The 18,726-nt window shown below is 36.6% G+C and overlaps 1 protein-coding gene across 16 annotated transcripts in view; it reads left to right on the top strand.

Annotated features, from left to right (window-relative positions):
* Positions 1-18,726, top strand: part of SNAP91 (synaptosome associated protein 91) — a 169,277-nt gene that overhangs the window by 68,919 nt on the left and 81,632 nt on the right. For all 16 annotated transcript variants that reach the window (XM_061427323.1, XM_061427319.1, XM_061427322.1 and 13 more), the window contains exons 8-10: positions 6,707-6,813; positions 10,899-10,940; positions 16,647-16,717. In XM_061427323.1, the coding sequence (XP_061283307.1) occupies positions 6,707-6,813; positions 10,899-10,940; positions 16,647-16,717 (220 nt within the window). The remainder of the gene's footprint in view (positions 1-6,706; positions 6,814-10,898; positions 10,941-16,646; positions 16,718-18,726) is intronic.

The following is an 18,726-nucleotide window of genomic DNA, read 5'->3' as shown; positions in this document are numbered from 1 at the left end:
ACAGGTTTACACGTGTTCCCCATCCTGAACCCTCCTCCCTCCTCCCTGCCCGTACCATCCCTCTGGGTCATCCCAGTGCACCAGCCCCAAGCATCCAGCATCTATAAGTAAGTCCCCTAGAATATCTGGGAGCTACTTATGTTAAAAATTATTTTTTTACAATTTAAATTTAACTCAGGGTCATGTATCTTATCTGGCAACCCTACTGCCAACATGATCGTGGACAGTCTTGCACTGCTTTTAGTATGTATGGTTTTTTCCTCTTGAGGCAGACTTTGTACTTGTCTCCCGAGGGCAGGCTGGATTGCTGGGTTCTACACCTCATTCTCTGAATCGAAGCAGTTGGCGAGGGGAAAAGAGTAAGAAGTAGAGGGATGGGGCATAAGGAGAATTTTTATTTCCCTGTGGCAGGTGGGCTTCCCAGGTGGCACTGGTGGTAAAGAACTCGACTGCCAATGCAGGAGACAGATGCAGGTTTGATCCCTGGGTCAGGAAGATCCCCTGGAGGAGGAAATGGCAACCCACTCCAGTATTATTGCCTGAAGAATCCCATGGACAGAGGAACCTGGTGGGCTACAGTCCATAGGGTCACAAAGAGTTGGACACGACTAAAGTGCCTTAGCAGGCATGTGGAAGGTGATTATAGAATCTCCAAGCAAGGCAGGACCAACATCTTCAGAATGAGAAGGAAAAGATTTTTCCAGCAAAGGTAGCTCATTTTGGTTTGAATCTACCAAGTGCTTTTCTTTCTCAATAAGAGCCCTAACGTTCACAAAGGAGACCACACTGAGGCTAGAAATTTAATTTAGCCACACATGTTATAATTCAGCAACTCACAAGATTAGACTCTGACTTTAGCGATGACAGCCCTGTGACTGCAAGGATAAGATTATTGCAGGGCAGCATGGAGTACCATAGTCTGACTGGAGCCTTGAGCCAATCATTTTAAATCCTGTGTTGTCATTTTCCTTTTTAAGCTCTCGGGTGGAGTCAGAAGCAGGCGCCCTCCCCACCGTTCCATCTGCCTCATTCTCATCATGGTTCTCTCCCAGCCGCTGCTTGTTCTGATAAGCTTCATTCTAAGGTGCTCATTTCATAAAACCACAGGCCATAATTTAAATAATTATTTTGCTCCTCTGCAGCACGGATTCCACTAATCCATTTCTCCTCTAGTTGCAGGTGGTCATCTCTGCCTTCAAATTCAGTCAGGTTGCATATCTGATCCCAGACTCCCCCCTTTGTTTTTGAGGGTCTGAGTTCTAAAGCCAGTTCAGTGCGGAATATTGTGTCTATGCCAGAAACAGAAACCACTCTATGTATTCTAAACAGAAGAGGATTCCAAACAAGGGGTTGGATCCTCATGTAATTGCTGGAAGCCTGCAGGAACTGGTTCTGGGCTCAGCCTCGGGAGATGCTTCTGAAGTAATAAGTTCCTGTGCCCTAGGGAAGCTGCTGCTTCTGGGTCACTCCTTTAAGGTGTGCTGAAACTGCCTCGGCTGCCTTGCAAACTGGAAAGCTGGAGAAGTGACCCTGGGTGCTGTAATCCAGGGATTTAGGGAGTCAGAGCCAGTGGCTGTGACTGCGATCATTACCCTCAAAGCCCAGGAAGCTGGAGGATGGCAGTGGAGTGCTGAGGAAGATGTCTACCCTCCCAGGAGCTTATCACTTGCTGTAAGAGAAAACTGGATGGGTACAGGAAGCCTGCTGCTGCCTCAGTTTCCCCTTCCAGATTGCCCCAAAGTCTGTCTAATGTGTAGAGCTGAATTTGCCATCCTGGCTTCTCATGAGGATAGAAAAAGAATGGACTCGGGCGTACCAGTGACTGTCGAATACAGGGCCCTGGGAGGCTTTGCCTTTTGTGGGGAAAAATTCCTACCTGTGGTTTGCCGTTCAAAATCACATCACTTTTATTTCAGGTGGGAGAGTTTGTCAGCAAGCCAAGTAAGATTTTTGCCAGCCACTTTTTCTGACTGATCTTAATTCTCTTCTTTATGGCTCATAAATGTGAGCTTTTGCTGAAGTTCATTTTCAGCCATGTACTATTTGGCTTTTTCTGTATGCTCTTCATGGAAAAATGTTTATCTTCATTATGATGAGTCTTACATCTATTCTTTCAGTTCTTCCCTTCCTCCTGAGCTTCAGTTTTGCATGTCTACCGATATGTTGACATTTAAATTTAGATACGCTAGTAAAGTAATGCTCAAAATTCTCCAAGCCAGGCTTCAGCAATATGTGAACCGTGAACTTCCAGATGTTCAAGCTGGTTTTAGAAAAGGCATAGGAACCAGAAATCAAATTGCCATCATCTGCTGGATGACCAAAAAAGCTAGAGAGTTCCAGAAAAACATCTATTTCTGCTTTCTTGACTATGCCAAAGCCTTTGACTGTGCGGATCACAAGAAACTGTGGAAAATTCTGAAAGAGATGGGAATACCAGACCACCTGACCTACTTCTTGAGAAACCTATATGCAGGTCAGGAAGCAACAGTTAGAACTGGACATGGAACAACAGACTGGTTCCAAATAGGAAAAGGAGTATGTCAAGGCTGTATATTGTCACCCTGCTTATTTAACTTACATGCAGAGTATTATGAGAAATGCTGGGCTGGAAGAAGTACAAGCTAGAATCAAAATTGCAGGAAGAAATATCAATAATCTCAGATATGCAGATGATACCACCCTTATGGCAGAAAGTGAAGAGGAACTAAAAAGCCTCTTGATGAAAGTGAAAGAGGAGAGTGAAAAAATTGGCTTAAAGCTTAACATTCAGAAAACTAAGATCATGGCATCTAATCCCATCACTTCATGGCAAATAGATGGGGAAACAATGGAAACAGTGTCAGACTTTATTTTTGGGGGCTCCAAAATCACTGCAGATGGTGATTGCAGCCATGAAATTAAAAGACCCTTACTCCTTGGAGTAATATGTCCCTGGTGGCTCAGATGGTAAAGCGTTTGTCTGCAATGCAGGAGACCCAGGTTCGATCCCTTGGTTGGGAAGATCCCCTGGAGAAGGAAATGGCAGCCCACTCCAGTATTCTTGCCTGGAAAATCCCATGGACGGCAGAGCCTGGTAGGCTACTGTCCATGGGGTCGCAAAGGGTCAGACACGACTGAGTGACTTCACTCACTATTCACTACTCCTTGGAAGGAAAGTTATGACCAATCTAGATAGCATATTAAAAAGTAGAGAGACATTACTTTGCCAACAAATGTCTATCTAGTCAAGGCTATGGTTTTTCCAGTAGTCATATATGGATGTGAGAGTTGGACTGTGAAGAAAGCTGAGCGCTGAAGATTTGATGTTTTTGAACTGTGGTGTTGGAGAAGACTCTTGAGAGTCCTTTGGACTACAAGGAGATCCAACCAGTCCATTCTGAAGGAGATCAGCCCTGGGATTTCTTTGGAAGGAATGATACTAAAGCTGAAACTCCATTAGTTTGGCCACCTCATGCAAAGAGTTGACTCATTGGAAAAGACTCTGATGCTGGGAGGGATTGGGGGCAGGAGGAAAAGGGGACGACAGAGGATGAGATGGCTGGATGGCATCACCGACTCGATGGACGTGAGTCTGGGTGAACTCTGGGAGTTGGTGATGGACAGGGAGGCCTGGCGTGCTGCAGTTCATGGGGTCGCAAAGAGTCGGACACGACTGAGCGCCTGAACTGAACTGAAGCATGTTCTTTTTTATGGAATTTTTAAAAATCTGGCTCTGTTGGGTCTTCGTTGTGGCACACACGATGTCATTGCGGCGCACAGATTCTCTAGTTGTGGCGCACGAGCTCAGTAGTTGTGGTGCAGGAACTCAGTAATTATGGCACGTGGGCTTAGTTGTGCTGTGGCATATGGCATCTTAGTTCCCCAACCAGGGATTGAACCCACGTCCTCTGCGTTGCAAGGCAGATTCTTAACCATTAGACCATCAGGGAAGTCCCAGATACTATGTTCTTACCTAAAACTTGGCAGTCTCTGAAACAGCTCTCAAATTTGTCCTTCTTAACCTCCCTGTTTCTGTTTCTAATAATTATAATTAGTTATAATAATTAGTCTTCTAAACCTGAAACCTCAGTTTGAAACTCTGTTTGAGTTGCCCATTTACTAAAATCCATGCCAGTCAGAAATGATTCATTCTCATCCTCTCTCCCCAGGGTACCCCCTTTCATCCCCGCTTCTGTTTCTGCCTTTATGATTGATTTAGCGATTAAAGATATTAAGTCACATGACTCTATTCTGTTTTTGTCTTGAACAGTTCCTTCCTTCAATGCCGCTTAGCTTTATGTTGACTTTTTTCAAAGATTATACTAAACATACATTTTCTCCTTAAAATAATAACACTTCAATAAATATTTTTATTTAATTAGAAAAAGGAGGTCTCTTGGCTGTGATTAGGAGCAGAAAAGAAGATTTGTACCTTTTAAAATTAGAGACCTGAGTTCTCAAAAGTGGTAGTTGTACACTCTGGCATTGAATGGTCTTCGTTCATCATTGTTGTCAACTTGGTCTTGTAAAAGTAACACTCTAGAAGATAAAAACTACACTCAGTATCCTGAGTGTTTTGAGACCCGTCTGTTTGTATTTGTTTACTAAATGGTGTTGGCAATTAACTTTATATTATAGGTGAGTTTCAGTCCAGGACTTCATGACCAATTCTCTGTATCTAAATTGGAATCTATAGCGGTGTGGATATTTGTAAGCATTTTATCGCTCTGGCCTGTGAATAAGCAGATCCTTCCCTTACTGACTAATGGTCATTAGTAAGAGTCCACATGCAAAGTCTCAGTTTGTTTCACTGGAATGAGATACCTTTTCATCTGGTCCTTTTCTTAGGACAGTTATTCTGTGAAAGTCAGTACTAATATGACAAAGGACTTTATTAGCACTTTGTAAAGATTCATGTTACAAATGTCAGAATTTGATCATTTCAAATACTGAAAATCAACGTGTTACCTTTAATATGAAAGAAAAACATGCATTTCTAGGCCCATCCCCTCTGTTAAAAGTGTCAATTTCTCTGGTTTCTAAAGGGATAAGAGGACTTCAGCTTTGCACTGATCAGTACCTGTTGCCTTTCTGTGTCATTACCACTATTACAGAAACATTTATGAGATTATAACCTAAAACCATCATCATTGAATCTCTTTTGTTCCTTAATCCTAAATTACCAAGAAAAATAAAATACAATAATACAATATAAACAATTTAAAAAGCGTACAGAGGAGACAAAAATTTCTTAAAATTTTGGTGCATTGGTTCTAAGAGGAAATTGGGATTATTCAGCTTGATTTCTCTTTTTGTGTTATCGCTGAAGATCTGATTCAAAGACATAAACTCAGATTATAGTTTAAAGAAAAAAGTAAGACACTTAGAAGAAATTGTTTTGGGGAAGATTGTTTTAAAAGAAAAAAAGTGTTTTACAGAATAGGTCCTAATTTTCAAAGGTTTAAACTGGAAAGATTTGTTCCCGTATAGCACCATACATAATTCTGTCTCTAGTTGAGAACACAGGGTAGGGTGGATAAAGAAGGTATCCTAAAATTTGGTCATTTTTTAAAAGATCCACTTTCCTCTCAAATCTTAACAAGTAGAAAACACTATGCGTTTGTTTTCTTGGTCTTTTTGCTTCTCTTGAATGCCCTACAGGGGAGATCCATGTTAAAAAGTAAAATTACCAAAAGACTGACAACTGAAGGTAATGAGTAGCTACCCTTGATAATTAGTTCTTTGTGTAATTATATATTATTCAACTTAAGAAAATTAAAAATACTTTTGAGGTAGTAAAATAACATGCTGAATGAAATCTAGAACTTTCAGATGTGAGAAAGCATAAAAATAGCATACGTTTTGCAAATATAAAATGATGAATATACTGAGCCATCAGTTACAATCTAAGGTTGCCCGGGAGCTATTGTAGACATCAGCTGACTGTGTCTCTGTCTGCAATGACAATAATTTTTCCCTGAATGAATGGAGGAATGATTGGCTAGGGAAACCACTGCTAACATACTAGTTTTCTTCAAAACATGTATGGAGAAAATACAGTCTCATACTGTAATTATTATTCATGGCTGAATTCTAGTCTTGGGAGGCAGAAAAGGGCAGCAAAAGGATTCTGTAATTCTCTCTAGAAAGTTAAAGATTGAGAAAGAGAATATGATTATAGACCAGAAAATATGAAACTCCACTGTTTTATAACTAAAAGAATAATGTTTGAAAGAATTAGTTGATGAGCGGTAAAAGCAAGTGTTATTTATATGAAATGTAGACAATTTAAAGAATTCTTTAATTCAGGGAAGTTTATAAATGATTATAATAAATAGATTATTGCTTTATAATGAACTAGTAAGAAAATAAAGATGCTGTAAGATGCAGTCATAACTTCTGAGATTGTTATCAGCAAGAATTTGGGGTAGTTTTCTGAAACTGAGTACCAGGGTATATAGATCGTGAAGTAAACTTACAATGGATATATTCTTCTACTTTAACTGTATTTTCATTATTTAAATTGTTTTGTGTGAGACACTGTAGAACATAATACCTTTCTTGAACTACTGGAACCTCCCTTGTTCAGGTGTTTTCATACTTGGCATACATTTTAGTGCCAGTTGTTTTAATTCAGACATTAAAGTTGTAAGTAATAGTATCAGGGTAAGCTTAGAAGAAGATTGAATATAATACTCTTTTTGAAATGCTTATCTGCCTCTTCTAGAAAAGTTTTTTGAAATGAAGAAAGGACAATGTAAAGATGCTCTGGAAATCTACAAACGATTTCTAACTAGGATGACACGCGTGTCTGAATTTCTAAAAGTTGCAGAGGTAAGTAATATTAACTCATATATCTGAAATAAACAGTAGAATTCATAATCTGGAAAGACATTCTGCCAGAGTCACAACGTATTAGGGGCAGAAGTCATCTCATCCAGGTTCTCACCCAGATCTGTGCTCCATACTTCTGCATTTCAGTCAGATCATTCTGTGTCCAAATAAAAGTTTCGTGGATGCTGAGCTCACTCACAGCTTTGCAAGGTGGTTCATTCCTCCATCCCACCCTATGACTCTTCTTGATTGTAAGAAAGTTATTCCTTTGTATTGAATCCTAGAAAAAAGCCCATAAAAAGTCTGTCCATTGTTCTCAGTATGTAAATGACAAATCATAAACTCTTTCTTACTTCATTATTTTAATAATGTAATACTTTTCTTTACTTTCTTACTTTATTATTTTGTCAAAATGATTTAAACACAAGAAAAAAAGGAAACAAAGTATAATTAATTTTATAAAGTTTATAAATTGTTTCTTAATGATGTCTCTTTATAAGTAATCACAGTAACTGTGTAGCTATACAGTCCTCTTCCTGGAGTTATCCATAAATTGGTGTTTTCTCCTACGAAATCCAATGATCGACTCATACTGATAGTGGAGATTATGACATTTTACTACAGTCCTTTGTCAGGATGAATTAAGGGTTCCCTGGCGTGTCAGCTAACTGATTGCTAACCCCTCAACTTTGTGAGAGGGGTTCTGAAGCTCATCCGCAAAGAATAAAATGGTGTGGACGTGGGACATTTATCCCGTGTTTTTGCTGTTTTCACCATTTTCAGGCTATAACACAGGAATAATAGGAGTTTTATACATGTAATTTCAGAAGTACTCTAGCCTGTGTTATTTTTCAAATTTCATTTATTCACGGGAATGGTAATCGTCACATTCAAATTCCAAGTTCAGAATAATCTTGCAGAATGCTATCTTTTGAGCTTAGACCTGTTCGGTTTATAATCAGAATTTTTTAAAAAAAATTATATAATATGGAAAACAAAAGGTAAAGATTAGCTGTATAAATTAATGCTTTAAAGCATTCATGTGTACTTCCATGGGTTTATTGAAGTTGGTGGCCTTTAAGAAAAATAGAACTGCTTGAAACTTTTGCTGCTACACAAGTTTTTTGTATTTGATATGATTTTCCCATGATTTAACCATAAGTATCAGTATAATCTAGTAAAATTTGCCTACTTTTTTCCTGTGAAAAGATACCTAAGCACCCAGGGCAGAAGATTATTTCACGGTTCAATTAATTCCTGGTACACATTCTTTCCAGTGTTATCATCTGATATTGTGTATATCAGAAAAATAAAGCATTGGACATGTTACAGTTTGAGGTATATATTTCTCTAATCAACATGAAAAGGCTGGGATCAAGGTCTTCATGAGAAAAGGAGTACTTATTATCAATTCATTCCATTCTTACATGTAAAATTTTATTTTGTGTCTCGATAACCTCATGTTATCTCAGACCCATTTTAAGCTGCTGAGAAGGAGATATACAGAAATTAGATGTCATTTTGAGAGTTTTAAGTATTTTTGTTTTATTCGAACTTTATGACTAAGACTTTTTGTAGATTGGATGAAAAAAAAGTGAAAGTGAGTTGCTCAGTCATGCCCAACTCTGCAGTCTCATGCACTGTAGTCCACCAAGCTCCTCTATGGGGTTTCCCGGGCAAAAATACTGGAATGGGTTGCATGCCCTTCTCCAGTTATCTTCCTGACCCACATATCGAGCCCATGTCTCCTGCAGCTCCTGCATTACAGGCAGATTCTTTACCATCTGAGCCATCAAGAAAGCCCAGAATGGATACTAATTGACAAAGTTGTTTTTAGTAGAATAAATATTAATCGCAAGGGGCTGTGTTCTCTTTCATATTTAAATTACATTGTCCATAATTTAAACACTAACTGAATACCAATATTTAGTGGTTTGGTTATGAATGTTAAATACAGAGAATTTTCAACAAATGTACAACCCTTCTCTTTCTACGAAAAGTGATTGTGTGGGTACCTTGTACGGACTTCTGCCTGGTAAGCTGCCCTGTAGTTAACACCATTTGTCTGAAGGATGTGTGGGAGACTTCCACAATGTTGTTTATGAAATATGACTTTATTATAGGCTGTTTGGCAAATGTTAACATTAGATTTGTCTATCATATTAAAAGAAATATCCATAGTTCCTATGGCCATATCCACATTTTGCAGGGGAATTGCTTGAAGTACAGAAAACTTGCCATGTTTTGAATTCTTATGCTGAAGCTTCTAAAGCAGACAGCTCAAACTTTGTAAAATGGTTATTTAACAGGTAATAGGCATGTCTGCTAAACGCACTTCCCTTTTATAGAACTAAGTTATTCTTAGTTTGTGATTCCAAGGTAAATACCAACTCGTAGGAGTTATGTCTCCCAGAATACTTACAGACAGAAAGTGATGAAATTTCTGTAATACAGTCACACTTAAGCTCTGTCCCCTTAGTTAAGTGTTCAGGGCAGTAAAAATAGCAAATAAAGAAAGAATTCCTAAACTATGTCTTTAACAGAGTTACCCATTTAATAGAATCACATCACCTTTTACCTACGTGATTCCATTATTAAGAATCTATAATGCTTTTGGTTTCCCTGGTGGACAAACGGTAAAGAATCTGCCTGCAATGTGGATGACCCAAGTTCAATCCCTGGGTCGGGAAGATCCTCTGGAGAAGGGAACAGCTTCCCACTCTAGTATTCTTGCCTGGAGAACTCCATGGACAGAGGAACCTGGTGGGTTACAGTTCATGGAGTGGTAAAGAGTCGGACACGAGTGAGCATCTAATACACACACATAATGCTTTAATTTCAAACATGCTGACTTCATTCATATTAGTATTTTAATAGATCATCTCAAGAGGTATTGATATACAGAAGTGTGAAGTTGCCTTAATTTATAATTCCATAATTTGAAAGAATATGAGTATAAGGATGACACAGATAGCTCCCAACAAAGAATTACCATCCCAAAATGTCGATACCGCCAAGTTGAAAGACCTTCTTGGAGATACAGAGAAGGCAAAAGGGAGAAGTTAGCTCATATGTGTCACTCATGTGGATTTTCCACTCTCCAGTTTGACATACTGTCTTTGCAGAAGCCTGACACTTACACTTCCTGCATGTGCTTCTACATTTCCAGCAGCTTAACAAAACACTTCGATTCTCAGAGAGATACGTTTTTCTGTAAGCCTCAATTTCCTCATTTATACAGCATGAGAGAATTAAAGTTACGATTTGTATTTTAATCCCAACTTTTTATTTTGAATAATTTTCAAACCTATAAAAAGAGTTGATAGAGTTGTATAGTGAACTCCTGTATACCCTCTTCATTGATTGACCTTAAAAAAGTGAATCTATTCCCATATTTGCATTCTTACTAGCTCTTTCTTTTTCTATCCCTCACTCCCTTCTCTTCCTTACCCAAGCTACCAAGATTAAAAATTCACATGTGCTTTTATCTAGTAATTCTACTTCCACAAATGTGCCCTACAGATGTATCCACACAAGTGGAAAATGATGCCTGCAGCATTGCTTGCAATGACAAGAGATGGGAAGCAACTTAAATGTTCATTAATAAGTGACTTGTTAAATAAATTATAGGATGAGGAAGCTGCTTCAAAATAAATACATAATTATTTCCCACATTACTATACAATAACAGTATACCATATACACTGGGATTATGCTTTTAACTTGACAATGTATCTTACAGCCATATCCATATTAATATACAGAGTTTCCTCATTTTTTGAAGCAGCTTCCTTCTAGTTGCCATTAACCATGGAGGAAATTTTTTACATTTCAGTTTCTTAAGTTCTTTTTTTTAGGTTCAGCAAAATTCTGTTCATTTGTTATTTCTAACTCTGTTGCCAAAATCATTGCTCTTTTGTTGATGGGAAAACTACACAAAAAGCACATATTCAGACTGAGATTAATGTACATAATAACAACTATTTTTTAGCAAGATTGAGCTGTGCTTTTAACTAATACTCTAGGTGATCTAAGAAATTAATTTTTTAAATCCTGTTAAGTAACTTTTTTTTTTTAATCCACAGCAAGTTGGCATTGATAAAGGTGACATTCCTGACCTCACTCAGGTGAGTGATTGTCTAAGTGAAAAACTTAGTATGCATGAAATTACTAATCCATATTTTACCATAAATGGTCTTACTGCGGGCAGAGTCTTGTAAGCATTTGATGCATTTTGAATGTAGGCCAACCACCTTTCTTGGAAATCATTCTAACTTGCTTATTTTTTCTAGCTATTGAATATATTTCTAGAGATATGGAGATTTTCCTACTCTTAAAAAATTTCTTTTTGAAAGACAACTGAATATAATTATTGAGCTCATTTTTTCATTCTTAAATTTGAACCAAAAGGAAGCTTTAAATAATGTTTAAAAGGTACTTTATTCATGAAACATGACTATTCGTAGGCATGTAATCAGAACATTTGAACTATTATTCTGCTTGTTCTAGTTTTCATTGTGTCCCAGGAATGGAGAAGGGGGCACGAATGAGGAGAACACTGATGTCATAGTTCTACTACACTAATTCTTTTCTCCCCTATGAATGGGAGGAATGTCTATATACAAAAGAACCTTTTTTTAAAAAAAGTAGTAGTGGTAGATAGTGATTTTTTTCTGGAGACTTTCTAGAAAGCAAAAGCAGTAGTAGTGCTTCCTTATGAATCCTTTTATCTGTCAAGAGAGTACAGTGTACAGCTCCTCTGATGGAGAACTGAGCCCATTCACACATGCACAGAGTTATTGTAGGACCTTTCTCCTAATTGGCTGGAACTGTTTTTGTTGAATCAGCTTGTTGGCCTGTTATAGTAAATTTCGGTCCCAAACATGTTCTTTAGCTCAGAACAGATGATAGGAGAAAATATAGAACTGTCATCATATATACCAGTAATGAATATCTGAGTTTCCTATCATTGTAAATTAAAAAAAAAAAAGTTATTATCCCTTTAAGTGTCTCTATATTTAAATAATGTTAGCCTTAAATTTTTGTTAAAAATCAGAGAAACCCAAAGTAATGATCTCTGTATTTACAGTATTAAAATATCAATTAAATACCAAGGATTCTTTATAAATAAAACTCAAAAACCAATTCAGAACATGAGGGCATTATGTTTTTTGATTTAAAAGTTGGGCAATAGCAAACTCCCCTGACAGTCCAGTGGTTAAGACTTCACACTACCAATGCAGGGGGTGTGGGTTCGATCCCAGCTTGGGGATTTAAGATACCATATATTGTGTGGTACAGCCAAAACATAAAGTTAAAAACAATAAAATTTGGGAGATAACACCTTCTATTAGAGTATGTTATACTCTATTATGGAAGTTATTTTCTACTTCCAATAGCATAAAGTAGTTCTGCTACTATGAGAAGATAGTGTTCTTTAATCAGTTACATACCTAAATAAGATATTGGTATCATCTTGGTTATGGTTAAAGATTAAGTGTGCATAAAATACTATTAAAAATATCTTTATTAGATAAAAATTTATGAATTTTGTATCACTATAATAAAAAGCAAAAAAATCAGTGTGCTTTCATTTAAAATTAATTACAATAAACATTTTCATTATACAATACAATATAATACAATACAATATAAATACAATAAACATTAAAACTAACCTAGATAAATTATATGTTAACCCCCCAAAAAAGATGGATATTTAACTCAAAGATTAGCTTTTAGAAATGTTGAATCATCTTTATTTCAACTATATAGACTGTTCTTGCCATGGAACAGAAGTAAAACTAGATATATTGTTTAATAGGCTGGCAGGTAAGAAGAAAATAGGTCCTCAATTGTCTCACTTAGTTTGGGCAGAGTCTGAAGGGAGACAAAGAAAGGTTTAGAAGAATATTTAAATACCTTTTTGTTTGTAAAATTAGAAAATTATTAAAAGAAGATTTATAAACTTGGGTTTAATTTTAATGATATGTAATATTCATTATAATTTATATAATCTCTCAAGTCTAGAGACATAATATTTTATTTAATGATGTCTGTATTGTCATAATTTGAGGAACAGAGCCCCACCCTCATCCTTAAAGAAGATAAATCTTGCTCTGGATCTGGTATTAGTAGAAAGCTGTTCTGATGCAGAGATTCATTAGACACTGGTAACGCTCTCTCCTCTGCTTTTGTTATGACCTTAAGAGTCACATAAACTTTAATATTAGCATTTATTTTAAAATTACCTCCTTATTAAAAAAAATCCTCTACTTCATTTCTCCAATAGATATTTAAATCTCAATTCAAAAGTATTGTGTGCTTCTGAAATTCCTTAACAAGTAACCTAATGGTGGTTTTTGTTGGGATCATGAGCAGCAAAACTAAACACACTCCCTAATTTTTATTTAGAGGTCTCCATCGGTCTTATTGGAGGCTCATCATTGGATGGGGGTTTAGACCCGTTGTGACAATATGGTCTGATACAAGCTGAAAGGTGAGCTATTCTAGGGTTAGTCCTTCAGGTAGGGGTAAACCAAGACTAATCTGGAAATGGGTCAGAAATGCCAACCTGTGTAAAGTCTAAGATCTCTGAGATTAGATTCTGCTCTCTGCCAGCCTTCTCTGTGGCAGCCATGACTACTGAATCTAGCCATGGCAATGAACAAAAATACCCACCAAGGAAGAGGATTAAAGAGGGGGGAGCAGAAGGGCTCCCTATCGACTGGCAGTAGGAAAAGGCTGTTCCTAACTGAGAAAGGATTAGAATTCCTTTTGCAGCAAGATGACACAGAAGAATTGAATGGATATCTTTTAACTTAGAAAATGCACAATAAACACCAGTGTGGCATCTGTAGCCCTTCTTTTTTTTTAATTTAAATTTATTTATTTTAATTGGAGGTTAATTACTTTACAATATTGTATTGGTTTTGTCATACATCAACATGAATCTGCCACGGTGTACATCTGTAGCCCTTCTTAAGTTGTGCATATAATATCATCATAATAGCATTTTAAATGCTTTATAAATATTGAAGAAAAATATTTTTAATACTCAAAAGTTCAGTACTAGATAAGAAGTGAATGTGATATCAGAACTGAAATATTTCCTCCTCAGCTCTTTCCAGTGGTTTCTTAGAGCTAATGATCAAAAATTAGAATGCTCTTTTTGTTGCCTTTTTTTTTTCATTTGGTTTTAATGATGCTTTAGAATCTAGAGCATCTGAGTTGTAGATGGATGGTTCCTTTCAAAATCAGCTATGAATTTTTTTCCAAGAAAAGGATTTTCAAAATATTATTTCCTGTTTGGTGTGTGTGCATGCATGTTCCAAATTTAATATATCTCCATTCATGAAAAACATCTTAGGTTTTAATGTCAGGAATTCTGGTTGATCTAAAAACTACTGGTAAAGAAATGTCTTCTTTTAAAGACTGTACCATTGAATCAGTAACCGTGATATATCACTGTTATTTATTCGCTTTCACAAGCTGCCTGTTATTCTTTGGGTTGGTGTTTTCATCTGATTGGTCTATTGACTTCAGCATTATTTAAAATAAGCCACTAAGGGTACTGCTAATTATTCTGAAGTTCCTTTTACAACAGCAGAGGCATTGTCAAAATTTTGCCCCTTTGGAAATTTGAGACAGTTTTCATTTTTGTCTGCTGCATGGGAGGATGCGCTCAGTGCCATAGATGCACTTGAGAAGGTCAGCATTCCTACACTCACGAATTTTATTATCACAGTAGTTCCTTTCCCTCTGAAAATATTTGTGTTTATTTCTGTTAGATTTTAAATGTGCTAATAAGAGATATAAATAATAAAACATCTTTGAACCTCTAAGGTAGAGTGCTGCAAACTTAATTTTATGTGCAGTGCATTGCAGAGTGACACCTCAGAGTCAGTTTTGCCGTCTGTGTTTGTCTCAACTATTGTGATTTTTTAACTGCTACTTTGTTTTTAATTTTTTTCTTAAATTATTAAATGAAAAAAATGAAACTGCAAACTATCATCCTAGTTTTTTACATTTTGTTTTAGATAATTAAGAAATTATATAGGAAAAAATAACTACTTCTTTTGTTATCAATTTGATGTCAATTTAATGTAGTGTTCTCTATTTTGTAACTATAAATAGTATTTTTTAAACAGATTTAGCACAGAATCACATTTCTTTTATATTGCATTTAATATTCAGAGGACCTAAATCTTTTAAAGTTCTATGCCCAGGCCTCCTAGGTTCCATTATTTTGACAATTGTAATGATTACAATTATGACAATATGGCAGTTTCGAAGTTATCAAGTGTGGATTCATCTAAAAATTGTGAAGCCATTTCTGTCTTCTTTTCAAGGTTACAGTGCACATTCTGTTTATTAAGTGATCACATCTTAGTAGTTTATAGTTTTGCTGTAGAGCAAAATTTTCTTTATCTCTTGAAAATTCAATTTTTAAAGCTTAGAAGTATACCCTTAGTTTTAGTTTACTGTAATTTGCTAGGTCCACTTTTACCTGAGCTGTATATAAAAATTCTAATTTTATAGTTTTCAAAATTTATTATATCCCCTGGTAATCATTTATTCTATAGACATTAACTTTTTATATAATGCTCATAGAGCTAGCTATCTCTTTGTACCCTACCTTCAGCACTTTGGTCAATTTAATATTTTTATTCACTTACTAATTTGTAAATTTATGTTTGGCTCACTTAGTAGTTTACACTTAAAATAATCATGTAATTACATATATAATAGTCATTATTGTTAAAACAGCTTATGAGCATGTTAGTAAAATGAAAATGAATATTAAATATCTGAACTTTCAGAATTAAAATATTTCAGTAAGAATTTTATTTTCATTTGTCATTATAGGTACAATGTAAAATGTACAATTGCCTTGAATTCTGTGAGCTATTTCAGCATTTAGCATAGTTACTTTAAAATGCTTCAAAATTAATTTTATATTAATTAAAAAACAGTTATCAAAATTAATTTATAAATGTTATGATAGTCTTTGAATGCCTATGCTGCTGTCAAGGTCTAATTTGAGTTAAGATTTTTCAAGAAAGGTGAAATTAGATTTCTAATACTTGAAGAATAGATGGGGTAGAATATTTATATGAACCTATTATTTCTCTTTTTAATATACAGTAAAATGCCATCACTTTATATTGCCTAAAAATTATGAAAACAAACATTCAGGTACTTCTTACTAAAAGTTGAAAATATGTATTAAATTTGTCAAAATGCAATAGTCTTATTAAAACATTAATAATTTCTAAAGTCCCTATATTATGTATATAAATAGCTCAACAATAAGAAATCTTAATTGTGGTCAACTATTAAAATTATATTTCCCCCCCACAACTTTCACTCTCCCTTTTTTAATAAAGTAATGACTTTCAGTCAAGTGTGGATAAGTGAGATTTTACTGTATTTTCATATTTCTGTACATTTGTATTTGGGCACTTATATTTTTGATTTGCATGTAAATATCTTTACTTTTTCACTGTGTTCTTACGGAAGTACATTGTGAATTTAATTGTTTACTACATTTAAATAATATCTTTTAAAAAAGTCTATCCAATGTAATTTATACACTGAAACCACACTGTAACACTATTTGTTATGCAATGAAGTTATGTATATGTAAGATGGGCCTGTTTGAGACTGTGTGAAATTTAAATACTTAAGTACCAAAAGCACCTGGAATGAAATTATCTCCCATATGTATTGGGGTACACAGACCTCCACCATACAAAGTTACAGTGATGTTCCAGTGTGTTTATTTTGAAAGAAAGCAGTGCAGACATTTATTTTGTACTTTCTTATTGTAGGCTCCCAGCAGTCTTATGGAGACCCTTGAACAGCATCTAAATACATTAGAAGGAAAGAAACCTGGAAACAAGTACGCATTAGTTGTATATTCTGAATAAGACAGAAAAATACTAGAGTTGTTCTTTATGCAATGAGATTTATCATGGTACTGCAGTTTCATGGTATGCTTTATTGTAATTCTCAGTTCCGTCAAAACTCCCCACCCTTCCCATTAACTGATGATAGCGTGACCCCATATATAGCCGATCTGTGGGCTAATGCAGCAGATTAGTAGGTTTTACCTGTGTTGGCGGAACTTGCTGAATTATTTATTTGCCCTCAGAAGGGATTCACAGTCCTCAGATAAAGGTTTGCTCCTGTCTAAAAGTTGAGGCTGTCAATAGGCACAACTAAGAATGACTCCAATTTCCCAAGCAGCCTTTGAACACTGTTATGTTACCAGCCCCACTGTGGACAAAGCAAAGCCCTCTGGCATCACTTTCTGCACTCTAGACTCTCCCCACGTGGACCCTTGGGCGTGGCATGCTGCTGACACTTGACTCAGAGATCTTTCTCTAGACAGAGTAGCAATCGAGCAGCAAGAAGTGCACTTCTAGTATATTTCCCACCTTTGTGTTTGGACACTTAGATTTATATACATTTTTCCCGATCACATGCCCAAAATGTCCAGGTTCCATTTTTGTTCTGTCCAGCCAGGGTCATACTTGTCTGTTCACAAGACCTGATCCTTTTCAGTTTTAGCGCCTTGCTTAGACCGTAATTCTGTTCATCTTGGATGCCTGCCTCTCCTTGTCTCTGTGTGCAGGCATCTTATACATCCCAGGAGGGCCATCTCATGAAGCCTTCCTTAATCATGCACTGCACTGTGTTATGACTTCCCTTCTCCTCTTCCCCCCACCCTCATATGTGGTTTAAATGGATTTTCTGTTTCCTAAGGTCAGAGACTATTTTGTACTTCATTATCTTCATCTAAAAACTTAATGTAGCTCTCTCTACAGAGCCAGTTTGAAATCTGTTTTTGTTGGTGTTCCCAGCTGTATGTTGATTCTGTTTAGACTGACAGCAGAAATTGGCAGAGACAACCCATGAACTGCTCATTACAGGGCTGTCGGCTGACCATGGATTTTACCTGTGATACAGCTATTAAAATGCATCTCCTTTCTGCTTGTTTCTCTCTGGGCATTCTCCTAGAATCCAGATTGTTGTGTCTCAAAGTCACTTTTTTGCTTGCTGTTTCATTAGCTAAGGGTTATTTGTCATCTATTACAAGTTAGTATAAAAATTATTGCGTGTCTTAAATTTTCAATAGTAAACAATGACGTGGGACTGTCTCAGGCAGTGATGGCAGAGCTGTTTGGAGTGACGAATGGCAGGACCTCTCAAGGGCTCTGTCAGGGTTGTACTATTGTCCCAGATCTGTCCCCACTTCACTGTTGGCCAAGGATGATCACACTTTTGCAGGTAGATTGACGTCAACTAAAAAGGCACGAGAGTAGAAAGTCACAAAAGAAGGTGGCCACTTCCAGTAATTGCAGCCCCTTCCCCCACACCATATTAGGGTGTGTAGGAAGCCAGATGAGTTACCTAGGATGTAAACCAAAGGACACAGGAAGCCTGGGCAGTGTCCCTGCTCCTCTGGCCAGTGGATCCGTTTAGATGAGGAAATATGCACATCCCAGAGTGAGAGCCTCTCCCTGGGCAGTGCAGGATGTGCATGGGCGCAAGGCGGATAAACTGGCTTATCTGCCGTCTTTCCCCTTCATGTCCTTACACCTCGCACAGGTCTACCCTTTTCCCTGCTTAAATCGGCCAGGGCAGCGTTCATGTGAAAAGCCATCTCCCAGAGTGAATTTCATCAGCCTAACTTCAGATCTGAAGCTGCCCCCTTGTGGCTGCTACAAACTACTTTTGGGCTATTTAGCTATGGACATTTAGAGAAGTGAAATAAAAACTTAATGGTCTTCTGTTTTAAATTACCTTTGACTGAGCATAGTTTTCCTCTCTCCTTTAAAATCGTTAAATGCTTGTCAGATTTCTTTTCTGAATTGGCTAAGACCACCTCTGAACTTGTCTTTGCTT

Source organism: Bos javanicus, chromosome 9 (assembly GCF_032452875.1).
Source record: "Bos javanicus breed banteng chromosome 9, ARS-OSU_banteng_1.0, whole genome shotgun sequence".
NCBI lineage: Eukaryota > Metazoa > Chordata > Mammalia > Artiodactyla > Bovidae > Bos > Bos javanicus.
Note: the sequence above shows the minus strand (reverse complement) of the source record. Positions and strands in the feature narration are given on the sequence as shown.